We start from the raw sequence: 26,398 nt of genomic DNA, 5'->3' as shown, positions 1-26,398 counted from the left end.
TTTTTTTTTTTTTTTTTTTTTAATTTAGAAGAGCTCCAATTTCTTTTCTTTTTTCTTTTTTTAACTTTTGGTAGTTTATTTAAGAAAGCATTGCCCAACCCATGGTCACAAAGATTTTCCTATAAGGTTATGGTTTCAATCCTTTTACTTACATCTGTGGTCCACTTGGAGTTTTGTGTGTGATTTGAAGAGTCTGACCTCACTTTTTTGCATGGGGTTGTCCATTTGGCCTAGCACAATTTGTTAGAAAGACTGGTTTTCTCCTTTGAATTATATTGGTGTCATGTTGAAAATCAATTGACATGAATACAAAGGTTTATTTCCGTGGGTTTCTACGGATCTGTCAATCTCTCCTATGCCATTAGCACATTGCCTTGATTGCAATAGTAATCAAGTAACACAAGTACCACTGTGTAATAAGTTTTGAAATTGAGGTGTGTGTCCCCCATTTGTTCTTCCCTCTCCTAAGGTTTGATGGTCATTCTAGGCCCTTTGCATTTCCACACAAGTTTTAGCATTAAGTTGTTGATGTCAGAGGGAAAAAGTCAACTGGAGTTTTGACAGGAATTGCATTGAATCGATCCTATTAATTTTGATCCAGTTTAATTGATTCTTGGGTTTCAGGTGAATGAAATCTAAAGCACAGGCTCTTTTGTGTCTTAAATCTTCCACATAGCATAATGCTGAGATTTATTCACGTCATTATATGTATTCGTGGTTCATTCCTTTACTTGGCTGAGTAGTGTTGCATTTTTAATCTATTCTATTGATACAAATCCATTTAAATATTTTCCAGTTTCTAGCTATTATGGATTAAGCTATTATGAATACTTTATGCAGGGAATCATGATGGTAGGGCAGTGGAGATTGGACCCTGGGCCTCCCACATGCTAGGTAAATGCCCTACACTGAGTTATATCCCCACCCCAAATTGTTGAATCTTAGGGTAAATGTAGGTTTATCTTTAAAAGAAACAGCTCTTCTGTATTCCAAAGTATTCTGTTTTACCTTGCCACCAGCAAAATGAAAGAGATTTTGTTGGTTTTGTTGCCAACATTTGAAATCATCAGTCCATTTGATTTTGGCCATTGTAGTTTATATGCAAGGTGATCTTGTTGTGTTTTGATGTGCTCTGCCTATATGGTAAAATAAATGAGCATTTTTTCATCCACTTACTGTCCATTTAAAACGAAAATATTATAATTAGTTTATCCATTTTCCTTTTGACAGATATTTTTGTTGTTTCTACTCTTTATGAATAAGGTAGCTGTGAAATTCTTGGACCATACTTTATGTGGATATTACAGTCCATTATTAGATATTTGATTTGTAATTATTTTCTCCCATTTGGTTAGTTTTCTTTTCACTTTTTTTCCAATGGTGTCCTTTTAAAAAAATAAGGATTTTTTATTTTTAATTTTGAAAAGGTCCAATTTATTTTTTTCACTGTTTTACTTTTTAAAAATATATTTTTTTTTAGTTATAGACACAATAACTCTATTTTATTTGTTTATTTTTATTTGGTGTTGAGGATTGAACCCAGCACTTCACACGTGCTAGATGAGGGCTCTACTGATGAGCCACAACCCCAGCCCCCCCCCATTGTTTTACTTTTGATAAATTATTTAAGAAGGCATTGTTTAAAACCGGGTCAAAAAGATCTTCCTTCTAGGTTATGGCTTTAGTCCTTGTATGTACAATCATGATCTATTTTGAGTTTTTAATGTGTGATTCTGCTAAATTCCTTTGCATGCTCAGGGGGTACTTTTCTCTTTTAGTTGTGTGAGTTTTTTTAAATATATATTTTCAATACTTGTGAAAATATGTCTTGCTAACTTCTTCTTGTTCTTTGCTTTGCCTATCCATTTTAAATAATGGTGTCTTTTGATGACCTGAAGTATTTAAATATTGAAGATCTATTACTTGTTCTTTGACAATTAGTGCTTTCTGTATTTTAAGAATTTTTACCTACTCTATGTTTATAAAAATGTTATTTTGCATTTTTTCTATAAACTTTATAGTTTTGGGGCTGGGAAATATAGCTCAGTTGGTAGAGTGCTTGCCTCGCATGCACAAGGCCCTGGGTTTAAACCCCAGCACCACACATACCACACACACACACACACACACACAGCTTTATAGTTTTGGGTGTTATATGTAGACACATGATCCAGTGGGACTTAATGTTTTCTATGATGTGGATCCAGTTTTGCCATTATTAAAATTACAGACACTCACATATGCTTGTATACTTTTTAAAAAAAATAAACTTCCTTTCATGGATCTTCTTGGTAACTTGTTGAAAACCATTTGCCTCTATGTGAACAAATTTATATTTGAACTCTCACTTTTATTCTTTGTAGCTATTTTTATATCCTGTACAAATAACATATTTTATGATTATCATGATTTTTATAAGATTTCAAATAAGGTAGTATAAGTCTTTCAACTCTTTTCTCTTCCTAAGACATTTTTCCTATTCTAAGTCCCTTTGATTTCCATGTCAATATTAGAATCAGGTTGTCAATTTCCTTAAAATGCCTCCTGTGATTTTTGTTTATAATAGCATTGAATCTTCAGATCAATGTGAGCAGAAGTGATATCTCACAGTATCAAATTTTTCAATCCTTACACGTGATGTAAACCTCCATTTATTTAGATCTTCTTTAGTATTTTTTAAAGAAATTTTTTAGTTGTAAAATGGACACAGTACTTTTATTTTATTTATTTTTATATGGTGTTGAGGATTGAACCCACACGAGTCAGACAAGCGTTTTACTGCTGAGCCAAAACCCCTGCCCCTTCCTTTATATCTTTGAGCAATATTTTCTAGTTGTCTAGAGATCTTGAACTTCATATTTTTAAACTTAACCCTACTTATTTTATGTTCATTGAAGCTAATAGATGAAACTTTTTGCAAATTTTGTTTTAAGTTATTTGTTGGTAGTTCTTTTCAGAACATCAAAAATTGTTCCACTCTCTTGTAGCTTTAATAATTTCTAATGAGAAACTCATGGTCATTAGTATTATACCACAATTTCTATTTCTGACATTCTTGGGATTATTATTATTTTGTCTTTAGTTTTCTGCATTGTGATTATGATGTGTTTGGATGTGGATTTCTTTGAAATTATCCTGTCTTGGGGCTCACTGAGCTCTTGAATCAGAGTTTCTCTTTCATCAAACTATTTCTTCAAATATATGCATATTTATACCACACCTTTTTGCCTTTCTAAAATTCTAATGTTATAAAAGCTAGACTTAATATTTCATGAATATTTCCTGCATTTCTTGATTTTTTTCTTTCTTTGTAACATTGGATAAATTTTGTTAATAACTTTCATATTCATTGATTGTTGATCATTTACATTCCACTACTGAATCAGACTAGTGTCTATTTTGATTTTTTTTTCTGTTTTTCAGTTTTAATGGTTTCCTTTGTTCTGTTTCTTTGCTAATATCTTCTGTGTTAACAGTTTGCATTTCTTGTTAAAAGAAGTTATAATTTCTTCTCTAAAGGAAGGTTTTTTTTAAAAAAATCCTTTATTTAAAAATATTCTATGATCTCTGCTTAGTATCTGTTGATTGACTTTTTTGTTCCCTCATGAGTTAAGATTTCCTGAGTTCTTCAATGGTGAGTAATTCTGTGCTGTCTGCCAGGCATTTTGAATGTTACATCATGAGATTTTACATCAGAGAATTCTGAGTTGTTTTAGCTGGCAGTTGACCAGGTTGGATTCAGCCTCAGGCTCTGACCTGCCCTCTGTGGGCCATGTTCCTGGGTTTCCTTTCACAGTGTTCACAGTACTGATTGGATTCCCACCAGGTGTGCACTGCCCCGAGGCCAGTCTGTGATTTGGCTTTGGTCCTTGTAGCTCAATCTTCATAGCCGGCGTAGGCTGTTGAGATCACATCTGTGCATGTGTAGCTGAGAGATGAACATAGGTGTTCATCACAGTGTTGTAGAATTGTTCCTGGGCTCTTCTGCCTCCCTGTGACCTGGCTTTACTTTGTGAAACCTGGGGCTTTACTTTGCCTTCTCCTCACCTCCCATGAATGCACCTATGTGTGTAGCTCAGCAGTCAGAAGATAGGAGAAAATAGCAATAGGTCTGCACCTCTCACTTTTGTAATCACAACTTTCTGAAAAGCACCTTCAGAGCTTTAAGTACTTAATCTTAGTGACCCTCCTTTTGCTGTCACCATCAGTGCAGAAAGGGCTGGGAAAGGGAGAAAGGGAAACAAAAAAAAAAAACTAGTTATAGTATGTCCTCAGTCCTTATGATCCCTTAAGCTCTCTTACCTGCTTCTCAGAGTAGATAAGGAGATGTTCCTGGAGCTGGTTCTGTCCACACCTGCTGTATGATTCTGAGACTTGGTCCATATATGAGTCCAGGCAAGGTGATACCAGAGAGGGGAAAGATGGTGAACTCATGGCTAGCTCAGGGAACTCTTAATTCTGTTATCCTTCTTGAGTCTGCCTGCTACCATTTATTTTCAGAGACTTTAGAAGGGCCAGGGATGTAGCTCTGTAGTAGAGTGCTTGCCTAGCATGTGTGAGGACCTGGGTTCAATCTCCAGCACCACAAAACAAAGCAGGGTCCTTAGAAAGCTGTTCAATGCATCCCGTCAAGGATTTATGTTTGTGTTCAGTGGGAGGGACAGCCTGCAGTGTTCTTGCTCCATCAGTCCTGGAAGCAGAACCCTCAAGTGATTCTTAGGCAGGATCAGGACCTCTCCTTCAGCAAGGCTTGGAATCTGAACACGATAAGGACCCTGGAGAATGCCTTTGCATTATCCAGAAGACCTCATCTGGAAACATGGGAGCCCACATAAGCTCTGCTATACAAGCGCTCTTGATGGCATTTTGGGAATTCACTGTGAAGTTCTCTTTGCTGTTAATCCCACTGCCAGATTTTCTGTGCCTCAAGGACTGTTCCCTGATGCCCTCTGAGCAGCATTAAAGGCTGTCATCAGTGAGGGCATCAGGTGCTGTGTGCCCAGACTCTTTAGAAAGCTCTGTGCATATGCTCCTCACAGCAGCTCCCTCTAGGTCTCCTGGATCCTTCCTCAGTGGCTTCCCGTTCCTGCCTCTGTCTATTGGAAGCCTCTAATACTTCAGGAGTTTTTTTTTTTTTTTATAGCTTTGCCCTTAGCTTTCCATGGCCACTACGCTCACACTGTGGTGGGATTCTGTCTTCACGCTCTCTCTGGCTTATTATTTATTTCCAGGTGAAGATTCAGTGAAAGGTCATCACCAAGGAAAAAAAAAAAGAAAGAAAAGAAAAGACAGATAGATGCTTAGTTGGAGCTTCCTAGGGATTCTGAGTAAAATCACCAGCATATTCAACCTTGAAGCTTTTTAGAAAAAGTTTATCTGATATTTATTTGCTGACTCCTGTTAATTGCAGTTTCTATTCTATGGTCCTACCCAGGCTCTCTTTCTTTTCTGGGGCAGGGGGAGGATTCATTGGTTTCTGGGTTTCACATCATTTATGTTTCTTAATGGCTTTAGTCCTCTCATGGGGTTTTAAAATTCATAATACTCACCATATCAGCCTGGTTTTCATTGTTACAATGGATGCAATGTTTTCTTGAGGCTTTCTCCATCCTCAGCTAAATTTGACTTTATCCCTCTCAGTATTTTGCCTCTGTTTGAGCACTATTTCTTGAGCAGAACTCCCTATCAGTGTTCACTTGCCTTAGCACATTTGTCATGAATTCTTTTTTTTCCCTAATGTTACTAAAATCCAGTTTTTAACGCGTGATTCTCATGGTATCTCAAGGAGCAGTGATAAGACCACCATTCAAGTATGATTGTGTTGATTTACACACTGGTTAGTTTCCACCCTCACCTTCTCCACTCTTCAGAGTCTTGGAGGAGGAATATGTCCCCCTAAGATTTATGGGGAACTGTTTTCAGATGCCTTTGGTTAGTGGTTGACAGTGATTCAAATGGAGGATGGAATGAAGTAAGAGCAAAGCATGACTTGTTTGTGCCAGTTTTCACGCTCGTTCTATAGAGCCTTTTGCCTTCAAGGAAGCTGCACTGTCAAGGATTCCAGTTGGTTATTCACAGGACATCCCAGCAAGTGCTTTCACTGGGTCCTTGGAACTCTGTGTCATCCAATAACCACACCTTCTGAAACTTCACATTGTGTTATTTTGACAGCAGCATTTTTCAGAAGGCCCTCATTTCTTTGAACTCCTCACCTGAGGGTGTCTTGATTTAAAAGGGTGACTTGCGTTATCCTGACAATCTCACACAGCGTGAGAGGAAGTGGTGTGAGGCAGCTTTGTACTGTTTGGTCACTGCTTCTGAAATTAGCCTTCAGCTCTTAGTGTCTGGAGTATACAGTGTGAAAAGCAAGAGCTTAAGTAAACTGGAAACTTCAGCATCTTGCATACCTTTCCTAGTGATTGGGGGTACATGCACTTACATTATAAGACTGAAGAGTCTTTTTCTATTAGTTGTATAACTTTGCTTGACAAATAAAAAACTTAATGGTGAGAGGGTGCTTTTTTTTTACATGTACCAGTTAATAATCAGATGTCTAAGACCTGTCCATACTGCAGTGATCGCTTTTACAGGATAACTGTCTCTATATTTTCTGGGTCTGTGGGTGCATTTTTTTTTTTTTAGAAACATACACCTCACATAACTGGCACATGGACCTAGCTATAAAATTAAATTTTAGTATTGGCATAAATATGAATAAGATTCCAGATGTGGGGAAAGAGAAAGAGAATGTGAATGTGAGAAAAGATATTAATCATTGGAAATGCCAGAGAAAATTTAACCTGTAAATTCAAGAAATAAAAACCTTCACATTGGAAATCTTAGCATGGTAAATGTGCTTGGTAAGTGTAGGATTAGAGAGCAGTAGACGCCCATCCTGTATATAACGCAGGGTAAGAGAGAGTAAGAGGTCCCAAACCTAAGGGACTGATTTGCAGGTTCCTGATTGTAAATACTGCCCCTGCCTTTCACAGGCTGACTGTTCTTATCCAAAATGTTTGGGACCAACATGTTGCAGATTTTGGAATTCTTAAGAGTTTGAACTACTTATGTCCCTAAATTGAAAATCAAAAATACTCCACAAACCAGAATGTTTTAGATGCTCAAAAAATTTTGGAACATTTTGGATTTCAGATTTATAGATTGAGGTGCTCAGCCTATATCTAGAGAAAGATGCATTTTAAAGGTTTGTGATGGAGGAAAGTATTTTTTCAATCACAAGATAAAAAGTTTATTCTATTAGAATTACAACATTATATTTTCTGAACCAGCAGTTTGTTGCTTGCATATGTATAGTTGAGCTATAAAGCTGTAAATTTGGATCGATTTTAGGTATAGGATAACTAAATTCAAACCATTTTTAGTTGGAGAGATTGTGGCCTTTAGTTTCCATTAGTGGGGGGTGGGTAGAAAAAGGATCCTTAAAGAAATTGTCATTTTCTGTTTACCTGAGTAGATGCTGAGAATGTCGTTTATATGCATGTGTATGGGTGCACTTGTTCAAAAATGTGTATTAAATTTAAGAGCAGTGAATTCACTGTCAGGTTGTCCTTAGCAACAGTAGCCTAGCTACCAAGCCAATTTTAAGTAGCAAAACATCAGTGTCCTTAATTTTTTACTAAAAAATACTAATATTTTACAGAAACCATTTTTTCAAATGTAATTTGGAATTAAATGAGAAATTTCCTTTTTATACTATGGACAAGATATATCCAAGTGACAGGGAGTGCTATGTCATGTAGTACTTGTTTCTTCTATTTTTTTTTTTTTAGAGAGAGAGAGAGAGAGAGAGAATGAGAGAATTTTAATATTTATTTTTTAGTTTTCGGCAGACACAACATCTTTGTTTGTATGTGGTGCTGAGGATTGAACTAGGGCTGCACGCATGCCAGGCGAGTGTGCTACCGCTTGAGCCACATCCCCAGCCCTATTTTTTTTTTAAAGGAAGTATTGTGTGTTTTCTGTAATGGCTGTGTTTATTTATACTCCCACCAACAGTATCCAAGGGCTCACTTATTAATACACTCTTACTAATAGTGGTTATCTTTTGAAACTAGACTTCCTCACCGGGGTAAGGTGATATTTTTCTCATGACTTTGGTCTATTTTTCCTTAATGACTGGTGACATTTAATCTTTTTTCTCCTCCTGTACCTTATCCAAAATGTTGGGGACCAAGAGGTTTAACATTTTTATGTCATCTTTGGAGAAAGTCTATTCAGACCCTTTCTCATTTTTCAGCCATTTTATTATTTTATTTTGCTTTGCTGTTGATTTCAGTTTATTTTACTTTATATCATTGATTAATTTATATTTGCATATAAACCCCTTAATGGCTGGTGTGTAAATATTTTCTCTCAACTGGAGGCTGCCATTTCATTTAGCCAATTATTTCTTTGTTGTGAAGAAGTGTTTTAGTTCATGTCGTCTCACTTGTTTATATGTGCTTTGATTGCCTGAGCTTTTGGTGTGATACTAAAACCAACAAATGAAAATTCATTGCCAATGCCAGTGTTAATGAGAATTTTTCCCAGTATTTTCTTCTGAGTTCTTTCATTTCATATTTCACATGCATGTTTTTTTTAAAAAAATATTTATTTATTTTTTTTGTTTGTCTAATTATTTATACCTGACAGTAGAATGTAATTTGACACTTTGTACACAAATGGAGCACAACTTCTCATTCCTCTGACTGTACATGGTGCAGTCACACCAGTAGTGTGATCCTACATGTACACAGGGTAATAACGTCTGTCTCATTCTGCAGTCTTTCCCATCTCCACAGCTCCACTCTCTCCTGACTCCCCTCTCTCCAATCCAGAGTTCCTTTATTCTTCCCTATGACCCCCATTATGGATAAGCATTCGCTTATGGGAGAAAACATTCGACCTTTGGGGGGTTTAGCTTATTTCTCTTAGTATGATATTTTCTAGCTCCATCCATTTACCTGCATATGCCATAATTTCATTCTTCCTTAAGGCTGAGTAATATTCCAATTCTGCATATGTACCACATTTTCTTTATTCATTCATGTCCTGAAGGGCATCCATAGTTTTGCTATTGTGAATTGAGCTGCTATAAACATTGATGTGGCTGCATCACTGTAGTAAGCTGATTTTAAATCCTTTGGGTACAGATAAAGGAGTGGGTCAAATGTTGGTTCCATTCCAAGTTTACTGAGGAATTTCCACACTGGGTTTCCATAATGGTTCCACCAGTTTGCAGTTCCACTAGCAATGTATATGTGTACATTTTTCCCCATATCCTTGCCAACACTTATTATTGCTTGTGTTCTTGATAATTGCCATTCTGACTAGAGTGAGATGAAATCTTAGAGTTATTTTGATTTGCATTTCTCTAATTGCTCTTGAAGGTGACTATTTTTTCATATGTTTGTTGATTGATTGTATTTCTTCTTCTGTGAAGTGTCTGGTCAGTTCCTTAGCCCATTTATTAATTTTTTTTTATTGTTGTTGTTGTTGTTGTTACTGGGGATTGAACTCAGGGTCACTCAATCACTGAGCCACATCCCCAGCCCTTTTTTGTATTTTATTTGGAGACAAGGTCTCATTGAGTTGCTTAGAGCCTCACTGTTGCTGACACTGGCTTTGAACTCATGATCCTCCTGCCTCAGCTTCTTGAGCCACTAGGATTAGGTTATTTATTTTTTTGGTGTTATGTTTTTTCAGTTCTTCCTTTTTTTTTTTTTTTTTTGTGGTGCTGAGGATTAAACCCATGGCCTTGTGCATGCAAGGTAAGCCTTCTACCAACTGAGCTATATCCCTAGCCCCTCAGTTCTTCATATATCCTGGAGATTAGTGCTCTATCTGTGATAAAGATTTTTCCCCCATTCTGTGGTGCTAAGAGCCAAGTATATGATGCATGGCATTTTTGGTCGAAAGGTGACGCCAGCTAGCCATTGAGATGATATGATTATGTTAAGATTTGCATTCATATGGATATTGGACTCCTGCTGTTCACCTAGGCCGGCTACGGGACTCCTGGAGAGTTCCCATTGGTTGGGGAAGTATAGTAGGAGGGAGTTCCGGGGGAGGAGCTCTCTGCGGGTCCGGGAGGAGGCAGTGTGGGTGGAAAAAATCTTCCCGGGTGCGTACCGGACATTGGCGGCAGTTTCAAAAAATAATAAAGTTTGTTCCTGCTTGAGTGGCTTGTGATTTTGTGCCCAGCCAGACTGCGGCACTGTGGGCTGTCTCTTCACATTATTATTTCCTTTGCTGAGAAGAAGCTTTTTAGTTTGAATCCATCCTATTTATTGATTCTTGATTTTACTTCTTGTGCTCTGGGAGTCTTGTTAAGGAAGTCAGGTCCTAAGATGATGTAATGAAGATTTGGTTCTACTTTTTCTTCTGTTTGTGCGGTGAGAGATAGAGGTTTAGTTTCATTTTGCTACATATGGATTTCTAGTTTTCTCAGCACCATTTGTTGAATAGGCTACTTTTCTCCAATGTATGTTTTTGGCGATTCATTTTTTTAATCAATTATTTTCAGTTTAGGGATCTTTCTTTAACCATTCCATTAGGACAGGTGTGACACAATTTTTTTTTCAGTTTTTCTTCATCTGAGAATTTATTGATTTCCCTTCATTTCTGTGGGTCTTTGGCTGGTTTTGCAGTGCTGGATTTGACAGTACTGATTTTACAGCACTTGAAAAATATGCCACTTCCTCCTAGCCACCAAGGTTTCTAATGAGAAACTTGTTGTTGCTCTAATTGTTTTACCTATGTGTGTCTTACCATTGTTTTCCTCACTACTATCAAGATTTTTTTCTTTGTTTTTCATTTTTAGAAGTTTGACTGTGATGTGTCTTGGTACCGACTTCTTTGGGTTTATCTTTCTAGGGATTACTCTGTATTTTAGGCCTCCAGAATTATGTATTTTGTTAAGTTTGCATTTTCATTTATTATTTCTTTGAGTATTTCTTCAGCCCCTCTCTCTTCTCTTTCAAGAGCTCTGAGCCATGATGAGGACATGGCTTTGTTTTAGTCACATAAACCGTGAGGCTCTGATTATTATTATTTTTTTTAAGCATAATTGCACTTTGCCATTCAGATTGTGTGTTTTGTATTGCTCTATGTTCAGATAAACGGATTCTAATCTCTTTTCCTCCATTCTGCTCTTGAACCCTTTCATTGGTTTTTTTTTTCAGATCTTGTATTTTTCAGTGCTAGATTTCCATTTGATTCATATTTTTAATTTCTTTGTTGAGACATCCTATTTCTTTGCTAATAAGGACTTCTCATTTTCATTTAATTATGAGCATAACTACTCACTGAAACATTTTTCATGACCACTTCAAAATTTTTGTCAGATAATTCTAAAATCTCTCTTGTCTTAGAGTTGGGATTGATTTCATTTTATTTTTTTCATTCAGTTTGAGATCTTAGTTGTTTTTTTCTTTTTTCTTTTTTTTTGCTAAGAGCCATAGCCAAGTAGGAATGACGCATGGCAATTTCCTTGTCAGCCTACCCAATGTTGCTTAGAGGGAGGACTCTCTATTGTGGAAATGGGCTTGCCTTGGACCCAGGTCATTTGCAGTGACATTGCTTGAAAGGTGACCCTGCTCAAGGACCAGGGCGGATCCGGGTTTAGGGCGGTTCCAGGTTTAGGGTGTGGATCCTGCTGGGAATAGGGCGTATCCTGCTGCCTCAGGCACCCGCTCCTTGAGTTCCCGTTGAGTTCTCCTGGGATTCAGAGAGTATTTGGGATGCAGAGCCTGGTGGAGGTGAAAGATTTTCCCAGAACGTGCGTGTAGAGTGCTGGGGACAGTTTGAGAATAAAGAGTTGCTGTTTGAATCTACAAGGTGTGTGGTGGCTAGGTTATTTTGTGCCCAGCCAGACTGCGGCATTTTTGCATGACAAGTGGTTTGCTTTTTTATTTATTTGCTTATTTTTTTGACTGATATCTGGACCTTTGGGGTATTGTATTAGGGACCTTGGTTCTTATTTAAACCTTCTGCTTTTTCTGGCTTCTGCATACACTCCTTCAGCAAGGGGATGGAGGGGAAGGCCAGTCTCATGCCAGTTGAGGGAACTAGTCCAGTTTCCCCATCAGCCTCCATTGACAAGGAGGTAGGGGACTTTTGATTATTGCTGGGCAAGTTTAGAAGTCCAGGCTCCCTAGGAGAATCTCTACTGCTATCCCATTGCATAGGAAGGGAAGGAGTGTTTTGTTATTGTTGCTTGTGTGGCCTCCATTGACATAAGGGGTGAATATCCCCATTACCCTGAGTGAGGCTGAAAATCCTGTCTCTCTAGATATGCTCTGACACTGCCCCAGCAGAGGGTCCTGGATTCAAGTCTTTGCACCATTAATGTCATTTATAAGTGGAAGTCCAGGCTTCCCAGTGTGTGTCTATTTACACCGTGGGACTCAGGGGACTTTCTGTGGCCTTTTCTGATACCTCTTCTTATATTGGAATATCTCCTCTTAGCCGCCCAACTGTGGAAATTTAGAATAGAAAATACTGGGCATAGCCCTGGAGACTTCAAATATTCACTCCTTTTACAAACAAACGTGTAGTATGAAAGCAGCCAAAAAAATGTGTGTGATAGCTGGACATATGGGGTATGGGATCAAAGGAGGAGTGTTCTTTGTTTTATTTTAAAACATGGCTAGAGCTAATGTGTGTTTACATTCTGAGGACATCTGTGTTGTTTAAGAGGGTAAAGTGAGGCTGCCCTCGAATGACTTGGACCATGCATTCTGGATCCCCCACCCACTGCATTCGTCTTCACAGTTGGATTCGGGGCCTTCCAGAATAGGGAACGTGATTAAATCCTTGTTCCTTGGCACACACACAGTTACTTTCTTCATTTTCTTTTCTTGGCTTGCCATGGCAGTGAACCCTGCAGGGCCTGGAGCATTATAAGCCTAACCAAATGCTGTGATTGTAGGTAGGTGGCAAGTACACTTCATGGAAGCTTCTCATGTTGAAAACCTAGGAAAAAAGCCTCCGGTGTCACCAAGATTCTTAGAATATCGACTCTGGCATTTCTAAACTTAAATTACCTGCAACCTGGGTTACTTAGTTTAAATCCATAAAAGCTTGAGATATTGTGTTTATACTGGAACATTTTCGTGTCAGATTTTAAAAGTACTGATTTCTTAATACCTTTTGTAGTGGGGTGTTATGTAATAACAAAATTTTCAGCTCAAAGAGAAATTCATTATAGAATATTACCTATCTAGATGTAAGTGCAATTGCTCTACAATGTGAACTTTAGAAACCTGAGGTTGGGAATATGGGATGGAGCCTGAGGAAGCTGGATGAACAAAGAAACTATTGTAGATAGACCTAACCACACATTTTAGGCATTGTTTATAGATTTTAAAAAATAGTTGTGTTTACATGTAGGTCCACTCATAATTTTCATATAGATGTAGATGCCATTATGACGAAATGCAAAATCACTTAAAAGTGAATCCATGCTTCTTTTGCTTACCAGGTGTTTGCTAATCAAAGACACAAAAGAAACAAAACCACTAGTGCATGAAAATGTTTAAAGATCAGGAATCATTGTTAAGCAATTCTAGAGTTGCTTCAAAAAATGTAAGTGGTGTGTTTAACTAAAGGGTTACGAGTGATGTTGCGTCCAAAGTACACAACCCTGTGTGAGTGCAAACCTCAGTGCAAGTGTATTTAAAAAAAGGCACCAGCAATTCCAAAGGTTTCTCTAAGTGATGTTCAGCTGATTAAAAAAGAAAAAAAAAATGGTTCCATCTGTTACTTTCTATTCCTAACAAAAGAGAGGAAAAAAAGGAGATCATTTTGATCAATGTCCTTTTAATTCTTAGACTTGGTATAAAATAAATCACAGTGTTATGGCAATTCATTTATAGAGGTTAAAGTGATATGATGTGGCTTTTCATGGTAACATGGATTTCACTTGCTGAGCGCCTGGGACTTTGATTTGCCATATTACCTGCTGTGGCTTAAGTGATGCAAAATAATTATTGGGGCTTCCATGTCACAGTGGCCTATTCCACACCTGCACCCTTTTGTTGGGAGCCCGACAGGGATGCTGGATGTGAGGTCTCCACTGAATAGACATCCTCTCTGAGTAGTCCTCCTACACAGGATTGATTTATGGACATATCAGGCTCTTTGTTAGCATGTAAACCCCTAATTAATTTAAAGCCCTCTGTAGAGAAATTAAACTCCTAGTTAAGATTTTTAACAGACTCAGATGGTACTAATAATGGAGAAGCAAATCCTATGAATGGATTTACCATGGTCGCTGGTGTTCATCCTTCACAATGAAGGTTGGTGTTTGGAGCTGAGTGTGTACCTCAAATAAAGAATGGGCTGTCAGAAAATCATTCCGTTGTGGCTCCTAACCCAATTAGGCTTATCATTTGAGTTCTAGCTTCCCATCTGTGGGGAAGGAAGACAGACAGAGGCAGACATGGAGCAAGAGAGAGGATGAGGGAAAGAGGAAAACTTATATGGATTATACAATCATCAAAAGTTTTCTTTCATCTAGTGACTCCAAGTCAAATATCTACTACCGGAATTGGTCTTGGTGTAGGTAGAGTAGACAAATCATGGCAGTTCTTAGAACTGTTTTTGTGTAAAAATGGATAAAAGGCCCGAATGCTGGAAATTAACCCCACAAAATTCAGTCATTTCAAGTTGTTGTAAACAATGAATTCAAAATAGGTTCATTTATTACATTTAGATCCCTAAACTATTTGAGTATCAGAAGTAAAGAAAGATGAATTCCTTTTTAAGGCTTTGATATGACTAAAAATCCAGATGCAGTAAAAAAAAAACTGATATATTTCATGTGAAAATTAGTATTTTTTTGTATGCAGAAAATATACAAAGACACTTGGGAAACTCTGGGATAAAATATTTGCAACATGTATCACAGCAGAGCAGTAATATATATACCATAGCAAAAGAAAAATAATATTTAAAATTGAAGGGCAAAAGGCCAAAAAAAAAAAAAAACAATGGAAAGGGGGAAGTGGATATGCACATACAATTTCCAAAATGATATTAAAATGACCCTTGAGCATATGGGAAAATATCCAAGCTCAAGCTTAACTAGAGAACAGCAAATTAAAACACCTCTGAGATGCCATTGACAGCAGAGATACCATTCTTCTGCTATCAGACTGGTGAACACAAGGTAATACTACAACTCACACTACTGGTGAAGTTGCAAGGATACAGACAATCTCCCATATTACTGGAAACATTGCAGATTGGTGCAATTCTTTGGGAAAATTTGATACTAACAAAATGCATATGCACTTACCTTTGGATTTAGCAATCTCAATTCTAGAAATGTACACGGATGATGCATCTGAAAAATATAGGGTACATGTATAAATCATTTATTGTAGCATTTTTTTTATAATTGCAAAATATTGGAATGAACCCAAATGCTCACACATAGGAGACTGGTTGAATAAACTATATTACATAAAAACAATGGAATCCTATGCAGTTGGTAAAAAGAATATATAAACATTTTGTGTGGTTCTGACTTTTAGAATCATAATGTTTCACATACCTTCTGCAAACTCCAAAAATCAAATAATTAAAACAAATCAGGATATATGGGAAACCTAAAATGAATTACAGACAATAACAGACATTATACCTATATAGTATATGTAATATTAGTGTAGATTCATAATAAAGTGAAGGAAGTGGGAGAAGAATCAACCTAAGTAACTAAAAATGGTTCTTTGGATGCTGCTAAGGCTAATGATAAAAACTTGTGCATTAAGGCTGTAATCTAGTAATAAAGGTGTTTCTCAAGAATATGAGCTAAGAATTGAGAAGCTCCCTCATCTATTAGAATTAAAGCACTATATTGTAGATAATTATAGATTATAGGAGGTGGTTTTGTTATGTGGTGCAGGAATAGAACCCAGAGCTTATGTAGACTAGGCAGGTAACTGCTGTATGACTGAGCCATACCCCAGCCCTGAGAGCCGGGTTGTTATTGTTGGAAAAAGAAGTTTTAAGTAACAACAACAAAAAAAGAATGCTAAATTGAATTTGTGGTTTCAGGTTGGGATCAGAGTTATGGCTAAGAACTTATGTTTATGCTTATGTATATACACATACAGATACACACAGTTATATGCTCAACATATAATGCATATAAACACACCAAGATGATGTATACAGAAATAAAGATATGATGTATATGTGTAGGTTACTACATATACAAAGATTTCCTAGTTCCATCCTCTGGAAGGTCTTAAAGTGGTGACAATCCAGTCACAGCGAGAACAGCTAGAACCCAGATCGTGGCTTCTAAACACCTTTATACAAAAAATGATTGCAGGCTCTTTGAAGAAGTGGCAGAGTCCAAAGCCAGAAAAGAATGAAGGAAGAGGAAGGAAGTTACAATGTTTTATTGTGCTAGAGAGTAAGAATATGCCCTCCAAAAGGTGGAGATTGTGTAAAAGAAGACAAAATCCAACCTAAAGTAGCCCTTAATTGATCAAAGCTGGAATAATCTGAGCAACAACAACAAAATAACTCCAGCAATGGATTTTAATGAATAGAATAAAATAAATATCTATAAGTCCATACTGATAGAGATGCCAAAATGAGCAGTTTGAAAAATAGAATTTGCCTGTTCCCAAAGTATTTTATCCAAGATATATATTAAATATAAAATCTTTATGGTAGAAAATCCTGGCAGACCCTACCTCAATTCAGTGATCCAAATAAACATTTCAGGTATTAAGTCATGATAGCATGATGAACCTTTTAATATGATGCACTGATTTTTTTCTTTGTACTATAATTGCCTGAAATGCATAGTTTTGTTCCAGTAACTAGAAAAAATATTAAAAACACAGAGGATTATTATATTAAGGTCATAGAAGTTAAGGAAGAAAGATAGAGGAACTGCTACATCTTAGAAGACATGAAGGAGATGTGACTGTAAATGTAGCATAGGACCCAGTGTCTGATCATGGAAAAATGAGTAGAAAAATGGTGAAATTCAAATGTGTTCTTTAGTCACATATGTGTGTTTTTCTGTCTAGTGATGGAACTGGGGGTCTTGTGAATGTTAAGTTAGTGTTCTGCCATTGAGCTACATCCCCAACCTTCCGCTCTTCAGTTTAGTTAATGGTATTGTATGAGGTCAGTTATATGCATTTTTTTAGTCACTGGGGGGAAAACGTTGTTTGTATTTTCCTGTCTTCTCTGCACTCCCTTTACCCCTTCTGCCAGGTCCCAAATTGATTTGAGAATATGTCATTTATAGGTATGCTGGTGTCTTAATTTTTAACAAATCAGTGTTATATTGGATATTGTTAAAGAAAAGCTAGAGCTAGGGCCTGCAGTTGTAGCTCAGGGGTAGAGCACCTGCCTAACACATTCCATCCTCAGCACCACATAAAATAAATAAATAAAGTGAAAGTATTGTGTCCATCTACAACTAAAAAAATAAAAATAAAAAAAGCAAATCTAGAGCTAGACAGTGGAGAAAGTGGGAAAACAAATTTTATCCAGGACTGTTGCAGTATGGGGAAAGAGACCTCTGTAGAGAGCTGGTTTAATTCTGAACAATGCAACAAGGAGAGAAGGTAATTTATAGCCAAGGAGTAAGATCTGAGGTTGGGGATTGGGAGGATAGTAAGGGAGGGTTCTAAGCCAACCCTATTGGATTCTTACTAGAGACAGGCCAGGGTGGTTATCCTGGGGGATGGCAGAAGATGAGGAAGCTCACCAGATATGGAGGATAGCCAGATGTTGAGGATGGGATTCTGTCTAACTGACTTAGCAGGATTTTTACTGAATTTAAACAATAGGGATGAACATAGCAGCCCACAAGTCAGGGCTTGGTTAAGAAGAAAATCAGAATAGCCTGAATAATGTCTAGTCAAGGAGAGACTCTGTGTCAGTATGAATAATATTTCCAAATCCATTTCCTTTCTTCCAGCTCCCCCCAGAGTTATAGTATGCCTCTTTAAATGAAAGAATAGAATGAGCACTAACCCAAATTGTCCTTGACAATGTCTCACCCCAAATTTCTGCCACCCCCAGATTTAGAAAGTTTATCTAATCTTCATAGGGGAGGGTGTCCTCAGAATCCAAACAGTAGCAACTGGGCTTCAGTTGGTTGCTTCTGGCATAAAGGTGCAGCCTTACATTTTCCTGAACCTTATGTATAGCAGCGCAGTTCATCACGCCTTGTTCTTGAAGTCCTTTATAAAGATATGATAAATCTGGGCTACAGCCTCTAGCAAGTGGCAGGATTTGTGATGCACAAACATTGGGGTCATTCAGGAGTGCATATAACTTAGCAATCAATGAAGTGTTAAGACACAATATGTGGGAGTCTAAATGGGCTCTTCTGTTTGGAGTATTAGGGTTTTTGTTGTTGTTGTTTGTTTGTTTGTTTAACCATTTCTTAGGCTTCTATAATCTTCAGCCTGTTAGGACTGATTTAAAAAGCAGTATATCTATGCATCACCAATATGCAAATTTGTTCTGCTTCTGTATTTATTGACACATAAGTTATGTGACACCATCCTTAAGATTGCCTACATTTTTGGCTTAATGACAAATACATAGTTGGAGCTCAAGTCCTCCCTCCCCCTTTTTCTAGTAAACAAATGTTTTCAGAGTTCAAAGTCTTCATAGAACTCACGGGTATGTATTAAAAGATAATTTTAATGCTGAAGGTTTGACCTCATGAAAAATCAAGATGTTAAATAAGCATGTTTTATTTACTTATTCCTGTTCCTTGTTAATCATAATTTTTCAAAGCAGTTTTTAGTTTTTTCTCTCAGTTACTATATCCATGGACACATTTATCAGCATGATTTCCTTTTAAAAGAGTCAGGGATCAGAGAACAATTTCTGTTATTTAAAGAAAGACTGAGTTATTTTAATCCCAAATGCCTCCTTTAAACATAATCTTTGGAGAATGCCTTTTGTTAGTGTCTCTATTTCTTTATTTCAATGCAGGGTTTCTCTTTTTCATCTCTTGTTGCTGTATTTCAGTTCTTGATCTTTTCACCGGTGAGCCAGAGTGGCAGAATACGAGAACCAGGATGGATCTGTTGTTGTGGGTTCACTTGTTAGAGGAATTGCATTGAATTGTATATTGGGAGAGCCAGAGGCTAAGCCCCTGGTCTCCTGTACAGTTGATTTTATTATTGATTTAGGATTTCCACCAGAAGAGGGAGCCACATTCATTAAAATAACATCCATAATCCAAGTTGCATTCTTTCTTTTCTCAGCAAGTTCCAGATGGAATGCATGTGACATCATGCTCCAAGCATGCTGGAACCAGGCCTTTCTTTGGGGTGGGAGGGGGGCTGCCACAGAGACCACCACCAAAAGTTTGAGGCCTAGAGGATACTTTAGGCTCTGTAGTGGGTCTGCATGTTCTAATTCTTTTCACTATGAAAACAACAAAACGCAAATGAAAACAACAATCCAAAAACTTTCTGCTTATTCTCCAAAGCCCACCTTTCTACTCAGCTGGGGATCATATTTGTGCTGGATTAAAAGGATTGGATCTTTGATTAAGCATGTAATAGCTTACTTCTATTTGTCATGCCACAAAAACAACTGTCTCCATTTTGTGGGATAAATGTCACAGTATGAATAATAGATTGTTACTTTTGTGTTATAATTTGAAGATACCTTCAAAAGCTCCCCACCTCAGAATGCTCCCTTTATCTCTCCATGTATCCGCCTAAGTGTATAGAAGTCCAGCATGAACACTTAATTCATTTGCATTGTTACATTTAGCTTCACAAAGTCTTAAGATTGTAAGTAATTCCAGCATGATCGTGTGTTGGTTTGTCATGAGCCATTTAAGGACATGTCCTAGGTGAGCTAATTAGATAGGCAAGCCTATCACCTGAGTGACTAACCGGAGAGATGGTTGTTTGGAAGAGGACAGGGGAGTTTATTCCTATGGCATGCCTGAGAAAGTGGATCTGCACATAGACTACATTGATAAGTATCTTGGGGCCAAAAAAGCATAAATAAAGCGAGGCCTCACCACAGACAACATGGAAAGGAAATACAGACAAGAATACAGATGGCTTTACCCACTGCACCCATTGGTCTCAACAGAGTCCTGTCTATAACTTGCATAAAATTATGGCCAGGACATGGACAGAATTCTAGAGTGGGATATTAGCAATTCCTTCCCCATATTTCTTTCCTGATATAAAAATTTGTAGGTGATGATGTTGAATACAGAAATCCACAAAGGTAGAGGTGATCAAAGGACGGGGGGATACTAGATGTCACTGGGCAAACTATCTTGTTCTATTCAGTCATCATGGGCTTTTTGTTTGGTTTATTTATTTTGATAATGGAGATTGAACCCAGGGGTGCTTAACCACTAAGCCACCTCCCCAGCTCTATTTATTTATTTATTTACTGAGACAGCATCTAGCTAAGTTGCTTAGGGCCTTGCTAAATTTCTGAGGCTGGCTTTGAACTTGCAATCTTCCTGTTTCAGCCCACCACATTGCTGAGATTATAGGTGTGTGCCACTATGATCAGTAATTTGCATGCTTTTTTTTTTTTAGCCCATAGATGAGAGCATCCATAATATCCTATGGGTGATGGTGACAAACCCTCATATTTGTGGAACACCTTGTCTGTACAAGCTCTTTACAGTGCCTCCAGAGGTAGCTATTATTAGCACATCATTGTACTAGTTTAGGGAAGCTAAATAACTTGCCCCAAGTATCACAGCTGGGATGATGCAGAGTTGATTTTTGAACACTACCCATTCACAGACACCAATTACCAGCCATTGTACAATACTTCCTTCCATCCTAACAAATAGCCCCAAAGCAATATTACACATTTTCCCTTAAAAATGACTGTACTAGCTATGTAAGGTGGCAGACGCCTGCAATCCCAGCTGCTTGGGAGACTGAGGCAGGAGTATCACAAGTTCAGTCAGACTTAGCAACTTAGTGAGACTCTATCTCAAAATATAAAAGCAAAGGCCCTAGGGTTGTGGCTCAGTGGTTGAGTCTAGTCATATACTGAACTCTTGATTCAATATATGAATATTGTTCTTCTGACCATTTTTGAAAGATTTGCTTTTGTATGGGTCACTGAGAATTACAGAATATAATATTATTCCTATAATTAAATTATTTAAAAATGTATCATATAAGGTAAAAAAAATATCTCAAAGTCAGGGTCTGATGGTTGCTGTTTCTTTGTACTGTAAGTTAGGAATACAGTAAATTTTTGGCATCTACTTGTTTCCTGCTTCAACCAACAACCCTAAGTTGCATAGTGATCCCTTTTGCCTTATGCTTAAACGGTTAATGCCTAATTGTGTTAGCAATTTTCCGTTACCTCTCATCTCTGCCAGGTTCATTTCATATCACATGGGTTCTTCCACTAAAGAAATGCAATTGCAATTTTTTTTAAGTGGAAACAGATGGATTTCCATTGCTTGAGGTAGGTCTGTTGTGGGGAGCTGGCCTCACGTGTGTGTGGGTGTGGGCTGGCCACACACACTAATAACCATGAATGGGAGCCACTTTTATGTAAGCACATGGGGCTCAGCAATCCTGATAACTCTCATCAGAAGTCCCTGCAGGCAGCCAGTAGAGTTTGCATGCTTACAGCTGCAGTCCTGGGTTAATGTTGTCACAAAAGGGAAGCTGTGTATAAGCACTGATAAAAGATGGCAGAAACACTCTGTGAGAGGAAAAGATACGACAAACCCTCTAGCTGTTATGTCAGTAAAGCTCCACCATCCCCTGGGTGAGTTTCCTTGAAAGGCAAACAGATGCATTGCTTCGTCTGTGCAATTGGACCTAATTGGGAAAGAAAAGATTTCCATTTTGATTAGTAGGAGGAAGATTTACTGTAGTATGTCTCTTGGAGATTTCAAGACTGGGTGCTGGTGAAATTCTAGAAACAGAGCAGTGAACAGGAACAGGGTTTGATACGTTGCTCTCCTGTTCAATTCAGTGAACTTCAGCATTTCAAGGTCAAGTCCAGAGCTGTCAGGAAGACTTCTTCAAAACTTACTTCTTGATGTCTATCACGTATCTGTTGTTACTGACAGATGCTGGCATATTTTTCTGGAAGTCACCCTTATTCTGGGTTGCTGGATTCAGGTTTGTTCTATAACGTGACAAGTATATTGATAGACAATGGAGACGGGAATGAGTAGAGTTGTCCCTGAGCTCAGGGACTCCTGGGAGACAGGGACAGCAAGTCCATTTGCTGTGCAGCTTTTAGGAGAGGGAAACACTGTCCATGGTGCCAAGAGGCAGTACTGGAGCTGAGTCAGCACTTCTACCCCACAGTGAGAAATCTACTTTCTATTGGAGAAGTAGTTTTAGTCTCTCTGCTCTGAAAACTAAATCATGAATATAAGCAACAGAATAAACAACAACAACCTATAAAAATCAGACAATGTTTTTGACTGAATAGTAAATGTGGATAATAAAAATTGGTGTATTTTATCTCACATATTTTCTGCTGACAAGGAAGGGGGAGAAACTGTGTCTTTGGTCCCAGCTTATAGTTTCCAAGTTCCTTTTAGGGGTTGGATGAATTTATAGCAAACTAACCAAAATCAGTGATTCTCTAACTCAAAAGAGGAAATAGACACTCCAGAAAGTCTGGCAAGTGAAGGAGGAGGAGAGAACCAGGCACTGGAAAGGTCAACTCCAAGGCATAATAGACCTTTTCTACCAAGCATTGCTTTTAAAACCCCATTGGTGCCAGGTGAAGTGGTGCATACCTATAATCCCAGCGATTTGGGAGGCTGAGGCAGGAGGATCCTGAGTTCAAAGTCAGCCTCAGCAAAAGTGAGGCGCAAAGCAACTCAGTGAGATTCTGTCTGTAAATAAAATATTAAAAGGGCTGGGGAATGTGACTCAGTGGTTGTGTACCCCTGAGTTCAATCCCCAGTACTCCCCTCCCCCCACAAAAAAATCACATTGGTATTGAGAATCCCTATAACAAAAGGGAGCACATAAATGTTTCAGGGATCTTTGTAAGAAATATGTGGAGATTAATCCATTAAGAAAATGCTGGGTTTTTTTTTGTTGTTGTTGTTTTTAAACTTGGTGTTATGGTACTCTTTAGAAAGTAATATTCAAGTAAGATTTTTTGATCATGAAACTTCATTAGTCGAAGCTTCCTCTTGCAAAAATAGTTTGACAAAACTTCTAAATCAAGGAACATGGCTTAATAGTGACTAAGTGCATGGCCTGGAGAACCATGTTGTCAGTTGAGCCCCCACTCCAGCTTTGTAATGTTGAATACATAATTGACCAGGCATGGACTTATTAATTTGGAAAGTGGGAATGCTAACTTGCTATTACCAAGTTCTAAGGTCACTGTGAGGATTAAATAAGTTGCTGTACATATATAAAGCACTTGAAATAGGGCCTTGCAAGTAGTATGTGCAATATTAAAATTATCTGTTTATATTATATTATCGCTATTGTGATGTGGCTTTAGAGCTGACTTAATGAATCAGATCATATCTTTATAGTTATCATGGGCAGGTGTGAAGCTGGACAGAGGATGGGAGAAGGACCGCATAGCAGGGAGATACACCACGAGTAAGAAGAAAATTCTTTCACGGAAAATAGGATTTTCAACACTAGAGGTCATATGTTCAAATATTATCTTACAAATAACTAAAGCCCCAAAGTACTTGATTTGTACAAGGCAGCCTGGTTAATCCACACCAAAGCTAAAACTGCAAGCTGATTCCTGTTTTGTGCTTTGATCCTGGGTATCATGTTGCAGGGAAGGAAGAAGAGTTGATTCTTCCTTCAGGAATCAGGAGCCCTGAGCCCATTGCTTAGCTTCATTAGCTAGTCCTTGAAGCAAACCCCTTCACCTCTAATATGTTACTCTTCAAGAATTATTTTCTCATTTGTAAAATATTGAGGCTTTTTCTACTACCTACCCTGCCGGGTTGGGGAATCAAATATGTTAACACAGCTTATAGGCTCTGAAGAACTCTGCAAATGTAAGTTGTTGTTGCATCATCACCATGCAATAATTTAAAAATGACCCATGCTGGGAGTGTTCTTAATGATGGCAAAGACATGATTTAGTACAATGATTTATTTTAGATTATTAAATAATAACTAGATTATTGGGCTAATTTCAACCCCAGAGTGAGATTGAGATGAATGGGCCGACCCGGTTAGGCCATGTTTTTTTCAGGTTACCCTGTTTCATCCATGTACCAAGTATCATCACATAAAAGTTTTATTCTAACAAAAGGACTTAAGTTTTTATCACATACATCTCTGTTGCTCCTACGTAAGTGGATATCTGAGAGAGGCTGAAGTTCAGAGGATTTTATTTTTTAATTAAAAGCCACAACCCGTTAATCTTAAAACCTGGAAGGTGCTGGAGTCCCAGGAAAGTATTTGAGCTTCCTCAGTTTTAATGTGGAAATGTTTAATTTACTTAGGATTCAAGTTAGTGCTGCTTAATTCCGAGACAGTACCAAGTTCAGTAATCTTGTCATCTAGAATGCAGCCTGCTAATCATAAACCCTCTCAAAAGGAAACAGGTAAGGTTGACTGCCTGAAGCTGCAAAAAAAAAAAAGAAAAGAAAAGAAAAAAGAAAAAAAAGCACATGGTAAATCACAAACTGAAGGAATGTCAGCCACCTAAAACCAGATTTCGAGTTTAAAGCCTTTTTTGTAGTTGTAGTTCGGTTCTTCAGTTTAGTATGTGATGAATTTTAAAGAGATTCAAGACTATGCCGAAATGAAAGACATTTTATAGCTTCAATAATGTGAGCTATTCTCTAAACTTAGGGATTTTTAAATATAAAAGTGATTAACATCAAACAGGAATGAAACATTCTTCATTATCCGTCTGTGTATATGTGTATGTGTTTAAATTTAAGATAGAGGAAATTACTCTAGGGCAAGAATACAAAAGACAACAGGGAAAAGTTAAATACAGACAGACCTTCATCTGAGCACTATTGAGAAGGACAAAAAGTAAGTGATATAAATGACCTGAACCCAAGACATTGATTAATTAAAAGATATTATAGCTAGCCTATGAACTATAATGGAGCCATTTACATTTTTGTGAAGACCCTGAAACACACAAAAAAAATTACTTATGGTAGAATGTTGAACAAGATATCAAATTATCTGCAAATTATGATTACATCTCTTTAAAGTGTGAGCAGACAAAATGACTGATAGGATATTACATTAAAATAATGACTTTATTGACTAGTTTCTTCAATTTCAGGGTTCCTTCTTAAAAGGTTCCTCTCCCAATTCTTTACATGGGGACTCCTTGCTGCCTTCTGTTCTGTCTGAAGGTGCTGCCTCCTCCAGGAGGCCTTCCCTGATAGGCCCCACTCATTACTTCCACCACAGTGGCCCATTTAAATTCCCAGAACATTTTCCTCAGTTTGTCTGCTATCCTCTGAGAACAAAGGCAACATCTCTTACACCAACTGTGCAGCACTATAGACAGCACTCAGGCACTCACCACCTTTGCCGACTGGCAAGTGTTAATGGAATTAACCTCTAAAATAATGAAAGTTTTTGATATACACTGATGTGAAAAGTTGACCACTAAATGAAATCTGTTGATGATAGTGGAGAATCTTCCTTTCATGAGAACAAGAGATGTAGTTTCTCATAGGGTACCTAAGGAGCCAACTGGTGATCAGAAGGTGACTTGGTAGAAATGGTATCTAGTCCCTTGTACTTTGATGACACCAGAGAGCATCTGTGTTTCACAGCCCAAGCTTAAACACATGAGAGCCAAGATCTCCTTGATGTCTGCACTAGCGACTCTGCACATGTGAGTTCCAACTTCTGGTCATCCCTGGTTCCTGTGTTCCGGCAGAGTCAGTCTGCTTCTCTCCTAATGGCTCCAGATGAGCCGCTCTACAATGTGGTTTTACATTGCACAGGTGTACCATGATTTAGTCTTTCTAATAGAAATTTGACTTACTTCTACAAAAATAATGACGCTGATGATACTTATAAGAGTTTCTTGGAACACTGCTATAAAAATCTTTTGAAGGCACCTAGGAGGAGAATTGTGGGGTATTAAGCTGTGAGCATCTAGAACATTGTCACATGCCATATTGTTCATTTTTTGTTACCACTGCCAGTGTTCGAGACTAACTGTTTCTCTACATCAGTGATTGTCACCCTCAACACTGTGTGGACATTTGGGGCTAGATCATTATGTGTACATTGTAGGATATTCAATAGCACTACTGGCCTCTACCCACTAGATGCCAGCAGCAGCCCTCCCCAGTTGTGATAATCAAAAATGTCTTTAGCCATGACCACGTGTCCCCTGGAAGAGAGGAGGCAAATCGTCCTTTTTGAGAATCTTTGCTCTGTCTTTGCCG

General features: G+C 37.8%; 1 protein-coding gene across 14 annotated transcripts in view; it reads left to right on the top strand.

The window, feature by feature from the left end:
• Nckap5 (NCK associated protein 5) overlaps window positions 1-26,398 on the top strand; it is a 953,350-nt gene that overhangs the window by 446,064 nt on the left and 480,888 nt on the right. The window contains exon 1 of one of the 14 annotated variants that reach the window (XM_048810458.1): window positions 12,206-13,587. The exons of the other annotated variants lie outside the window; for them this stretch is intronic. Coding sequence (XP_048666415.1) covers window positions 13,528-13,587 — 60 coding nt within the window. The 5' untranslated portion in view covers window positions 12,206-13,527. Of the gene's footprint in view, window positions 1-12,205; window positions 13,588-26,398 lie in introns of those variants that run through there. 14 annotated transcript variants of the gene reach the window in all.

Source organism: Marmota marmota, unplaced genomic scaffold (genome assembly GCF_001458135.2).
Source record: "Marmota marmota marmota unplaced genomic scaffold, marMar, whole genome shotgun sequence".
NCBI classification, from domain to species: Eukaryota; Metazoa; Chordata; class Mammalia; order Rodentia; family Sciuridae; genus Marmota; species Marmota marmota.
Note: the sequence above shows the minus strand (reverse complement) of the source record. Positions and strands in the feature narration are given on the sequence as shown.